Consider the following 5,711-nt stretch of genomic DNA (forward strand, 5'->3'; position numbering starts at 1 on the left):
AAAAAGAAAAGAAATAGACAACAGATTATCTGACTTGGCTAACCAAACAAACCACTATCAATTATCAAGCTGTGCATGAGTCTGCTTAAATCCATTGTAGTAGTAGTTCATCAATTTCCATTTTAAGTTCAGTTCCTCTTTATTGTTGAACTCAGGAAATCCGAAGTCATAGAGCAGTGATATGCATATGGCAGGGGAAATCCAGCAACCATTAAATTCAACAAAGCTCACATTTAGTCAACTAAAGTGCAATCTCTACCTTGCATCAGTCAACTAAACCCTAAACTCTACATTTAGTCATTCCACCAGATGCACAGATTCACATGTTTATGGCTTTCTCAAAATAGTAGTTGGTTAAATCAAGCATTTTCACTGATGTGCTAATAGATGATTAGATGTATATATAAAACTTTTTTAGCATTGACAATATATACAAATTAAATCCAACTATTTAAACCTTATATAATGCACTCAAGATGGGTTTCTCAGTCATATATAAAACATGTAAAATTCACATCTACTACACACATAATGCTAAAAGTGCAAACAAAGACCTATCACAAGTTGAAGAGGAACAAAATTTCATCATCACAGAAAATAACCAAGCTGGTGATTCACCCCATTATAATGGCAAGTATCTCATATCAAACAAAAAATACAAATGAACCTGATGCAACAATATACTCAAATATTCTCCTCTACTCTACACCAGCTATATACTTTTAGCATTCGAAAATGTGATAAATCAAACAAGCAAATAAACAGTAATTAGTCTAACCAAATATATATCATATATTAGTATTATTATTATCATCATCATCATCATCATCATCATCATCATCATAATATAGTAACGATAACGAAGCACCACATAAAACATTAGAAAAGTATCACAATAAACCATAGGTGCATTTCAAATTCCAACTCCGAGATCACACATATATATACAGATACACATAAATATGCTGAAAATCTGGGATAATAAAGTTAATTATCCATCAAATTTGAAACCTTTTTTTTGTTTTTCTTGAGCACCTGAAACATCAATAATCTCCTCGGTAATCATAATCATCCCTTGTAGCCATGCTTGAATTCTCAACCCTCTCAGTAATCTTGTCCTCCTCATACTTCATACCTTCTTCCAAAGCAAGCCCACCCAACGCTCCAGCAACAGCACCCACCGCAACCCCAGCACCAAGGCCCATCTTCCCAACACCACCACCACCCCCCTTGGGCTTATGCTCATAAGAGGAAGAGTAATCAAGCGGGGCAGAAGGCCCACTAGGCCCAGCATAGCCCACGGGCCGATCAATAAACGGCCTGGAAGGATACGGCGGAACCGCACCTGAGTAACCCGGGTAGTACCCAGAGTACAAATCACTGTACGAACCACCGTAAGAGGCAGAACCGTACGCAGTGAAAGGAGGAGAAGAAGGAGAAGGCGAAGGCGAGAATCCTCTGTAGTCACGCGCAGCGGGGTTAGGTACGTAACAGAACATCGGAGAATTGCTGTTATTAGGGTTAGGGGTAGGGTTTGGGTAGTCAGGAATTGTCTGCGATGGCGGCGGCGGCGGTAGAGGAGTTCGGCCGAGGAGTCCCAATTTGAGGTGGATCTTGCCGTGGGGGCGGCCGGAGGGTCTTGAGAGGGTGAATTTGCGGATGCGGGTGGGGTCGGAGGTTTCGTCAATGTCTTTGAGGGGGATTTTGAGGGAACCTACGAGGGGGTTAGGGGTATCAGAAGGGCGAGAATGGAAGACTTCGAGGGTGAGGAAAGTGTCGTGGAGGGGTGGGTAGGAGGGCGGAAGCGGGAGGGTGAAGCGCTCGTTCCAGATGGGTTTTGTGGAGCCGGAATCGTCGGATTTAGTGGCCAATCGGCGATCAGGGTCGACCCAGAACACGACGTAGGGTTTGAGAACGCCGTTCTTCCAGTTCACGTTTTTGAGGTGCTTAGCTGAGACGATTGTGAGGTCCAGGTCAGCCGATTTCGACGGAGGAGGCCGTGATGACGCCATTCGAGAAAAGGGGGAAAAGGGAGCTTTTTTTAGGGATTTCAGAAAATGCCGAGGCTTGTGTCGTGGTTTAGCTGTTTAAGTAAGGATAATGAGAAATTCGACTCTGCCTAACTTCCTCCTCTACTACTCAAATTCCCCTAAGTACTGTGGAGTGTCGACAAGGCCTGAATGCGAAGACTTACTAGGAAAAAAACAAAAAACAAAAAAACAAAAACAAAAACAAAAAACACACACAGCAGTAGAACTAGAAACTAAAAAGCAAATTTTATAAATATAAAACAAAGATACTATTATAATAAGGTAAATAATATATCAAATTATTTAGGGTCTTTTCTTTTTTATATGGATTAAAGCCGGGTGATATTCAACGTAATGGATGCATGGAGAAAATTTTTTCTGCTATGATGACAGGCGTAAAACGTAAGATACGTTTTACTTTTGGCCTGTTTTGGTTTTTTTTTGTTGTGCAGGAAAGGAAAGAAACGTGGCCTGCATTTTTGTTGGTGCAGGATTTTCAAAAATTTTTTAAATTGGTTTTAATCCAAACGTGGCTTGCGTTTTGTATTGGGCCAAATTAATTTTTTTTTATGTAATAACAAAACGCAGTCTGCGTTTTGTGCTGAGGGCCAGCTCTTTTTTTTGGAAAACGCAAAACGTAAGCAGCGTTTTTTCGCTTTGTCAGATTGCTTTTTAAAAAACGCAGGTTGCGTCTGTTGAAAAAAAAATATTTTTCTGAAGAGACCTGCCTATAAATACGAAGCACTCCTCAGCGCAACGGCCTCACTCCCATTCTACTCATCATTCTTCTCTTTCAAATACATATGTTGTAGTTGTTAGTTTTTTTTTTTTTTTGCAGTTAGTTGTGTCAAAAAAATCGGAGTACGTGAGGTTGAAATTATGGAAAATATTACAAATTTGCGAGTATATTATAACGGTGAAGTTATACCAAACACACATGAAGGAGTGACTTTTGTTTGTGAATGTCCGTTATCATTTGCTGTTCCATGTACCATGAGCTTTGTCGATTTGCAAAATGGGCTTTGTAATAACATTCAAAGCCACATTTTGAAAAGGGTGAGCAACCTCTTATACAGAAGTCCTGTGCAAGTATTTGGTGGGCTAATACAGTTTCAATTAATGCCCATTACTGACGATGCCAGTATGCAGCAGATGTTCTGTATTTATCAACAAACCCGATTTCACGTACCGATGATAGAGTTGTACGTTGAGTTTGAGCAGCAGTCAGGGTCGGGCGCGGTCGGCGAGGAGGTCAATGTTGATGAGCTTGGTGATATAGATTGGGAAGAAGAAAATAATGACAGTGAAGAGGAGTTCGAAGCTAACTATAAAGTCGATGACGAGAACGATGACGGAGACTTGGCAGGCAATCCGGAGGTGCCAAATGAAGCGAATGCGATTATAAGCCAGCACCCGTTTGGTGTTCCGTCTTTTATGCGAACTCTAGATCTGGAAGCCATGCATGACCCAGAATTTCCTGAGTATGCGAATACGGGTATGTTATGATTATTAACTCAAGTTTCCTATAGTGTTTATTTTATATGTCTCGTCTGACTGATGGTGGTGCGCATGTCGTAGGTGAAGGCAACGCTGAGGCGAAAGATGGCGAGTTTAGTGTTGGCATGGAATTTGGATCGAGAGAGTCGGTGATATCTGTAATCAAAAGCTACACTCTCTCTAGAGGGGTTGATTACACTGTGTATGAGTCTGAGCCGCAAACATTCTATGCGAAATGCAAGGGGTATGGTGCAGGGTGCGATTGGCTAATCCGGGCTAGCTTGATTCGAAAGAAAGCTTGTTGGGAGATCAGGAGATACAATGGCAAGCACACGTGCACCGTGGGAACGATATCACAAGATCATGCCAAGTTGGACTCGGACACAATTGCAGATGTCATTAGGCCGTTGGTCGAATCAGACCCCTCGATAAAGGTGAAGTCTGTAATTGCAGAAGTTCAATCCAGGTTCAACTACACTGTCAGTTACCGCAAGGCTTGGTTGGCAAAGCAGAAAGCCGTTGCCAAGGTTTTCGGTGATTGGAAAGTTTCTTACCAGATCCTGCCAGTATGGTTGAAAGCAATGACGGTTAAAATGCCAAGGTCTCGTGTTCAAATCAAAACGCTCCCCGTTTACCGTGAGACTGAGGAGGTTCAAGGTGTAAGAGTTCTGCATCGCATTTTTTGGAGCTTCTATCCATGTATTGTAGCATTTAGACACTACAAGCCGCTGGTGCAAGTTGATGGCACGCACCTGTATGGAAAATATAAAGGTGCACTTCTGGTAGCGGTTGCACAAGACGAGAATCAAAACATTGTGCCTATTGCTTTTGCCATAGTCGAGGGTGAGACGGCAGACGCATGGGAGTTTTTCCTAACAAATTTGTGGAGATATGTTGTCACCATTGATGGGGTGGGCATTATTTCTGACCGCCATACCTCCATCGACGCTGCAATAGCTCGCAGTAACGGTGCATGGTCACCACCAAGGGCGTGGCACATGTACTGCATCAGGCACATCGGCTCCAACTTCTTAAGGAGGTTCAAGGCTCCATATTTGCATAAACTCGTGGTAAACACAGGTATATCAACTCGCTATTATGGTTCTATTCAGAGTAAATTTGTGACATCTGCTTACGACTAAATGGTTTGTTCAACAGGCTATTCTAGAACGGAGCAGGAGTACAACAAAAACTACCAAAGGCTTAAAGAGCGGGGTGAGGCATATACTCAATGGTGCGATGAGATCGGTGTTGAGAGATGGGTGTTGGCATTCGATGGTGGTCATCGTTGGGGACATATGACGACAAACTTGGTAGATTGCATAAATTCTGTCCTAAAGGGGGCACGCAACCTTCCTGTGACTGCCTTGGTCCGGTCAACTTTCTATCGGCTGAATGAGTTGTTCACTCGGAAGAGTACCGAGGCTCATGAGCGTCTCCGCAACGGATTTACGTATTCAGAGTTCGCAACGAAGAGAGTTGAAGAAAGCTTCCGATGTGCAGGAAACGTTGTGGTCAACCGGTTTGACAGGCGTAATGAGATGTTTGAGGTTCGCGAAATGCAAGATGGTACCATTTACACGGTCAACCTTGCGCAACGACACTGCGACTGTGGCCATTTCCAGGTCGAGCGACTTCCATGTCGCCACGTGCTTGCATGTTGCGCCAATCAGCGTCTCGATTGGCAAGTGTACGTAAACGATGTGTACAAGATGTCTGAAATTTGCAAGGTTTACAGAGGCGAGTTTGTTCCAATGGGTGACCCATCTACATGGGATAGATACGAAGGAGCGAAGGTGATCGCCAACTGGACATTGAGGCGCGCAACGAAAGGAAGACCGAAGTCCACCCGCTACTTGAATGAGATGGATTCATGTGAGATGCGTGGTCCTCGCCGGTGCACTATATGTAGACGCGAGGGACATAGCCGCAGCCGATGTCCTCAGCGTGTAGGTCCAAGCTCCGCTGAAGGTCATTAGTGGTTAAACTTTTCATTGTAACTTTGTTATGACCTACTTCACGATTATATGTTACTTTTTATGTAATATCGTCATGTATTTTAACCTAGTTAACAATTTATAATAAATAAAGTTTTTAATCCCCGGAGCACTCGCTCCACCAAGATCATACCAGTGCTCCAAGTCGGACCCCAAGTCTCCCTCTTCCTGCTGCGGGTACTCGTTC

General features: G+C 43.1%; 2 protein-coding genes across 2 annotated transcripts; one reads left to right on the forward strand and one right to left on the reverse strand.

Annotated features, from left to right (window-relative positions):
* Positions 780 to 2,203, reverse strand: LOC107609433 (protein SRC2 homolog). The gene has a single exon (XM_016311414.2). It carries the CDS (start codon positions 2,010 to 2,012, stop codon positions 1,044 to 1,046), a length of 969 nt encoding a protein of 322 aa, XP_016166900.1. The 5' UTR covers positions 2,013 to 2,203; the 3' UTR covers positions 780 to 1,043.
* LOC107606621 lies at positions 2,910 to 5,506 on the forward strand. The gene is made up of 3 exons (XM_016308662.1): positions 2,910 to 3,525; positions 3,609 to 4,607; positions 4,686 to 5,506. The coding sequence occupies exons 1-3, from the start codon at positions 2,910 to 2,912 to the stop codon at positions 5,504 to 5,506; spliced, it is 2,436 nt and encodes an 811-aa protein (XP_016164148.1).

Source organism: Arachis ipaensis, chromosome B07, assembly GCF_000816755.2.
Source record: "Arachis ipaensis cultivar K30076 chromosome B07, Araip1.1, whole genome shotgun sequence".
Classification (NCBI taxonomy): Eukaryota; Viridiplantae; Streptophyta; class Magnoliopsida; order Fabales; family Fabaceae; genus Arachis; species Arachis ipaensis.

Coding starts and splice junctions, on each gene's coding strand:
- LOC107609433 (XM_016311414.2), bottom strand. CDS start 2,012: ATGGCGTCATCACGGCCTCCTCCGTCGAAATCGGCTGACCTGGACCTC.
- LOC107606621 (XM_016308662.1), top strand. CDS start 2,910: ATGGAAAATATTACAAATTTGCGAGTATATTATAACGGTGAAGTTATA. Junction 3,526..3,608: donor TCCTGAGTATGCGAATACGG/GTATGTTATGAT, acceptor CGCATGTCGTAG/GTGAAGGCAACGCTGAGGCG. Junction 4,608..4,685: donor TAAACTCGTGGTAAACACAG/GTATATCAACTC, acceptor TTTGTTCAACAG/GCTATTCTAGAACGGAGCAG.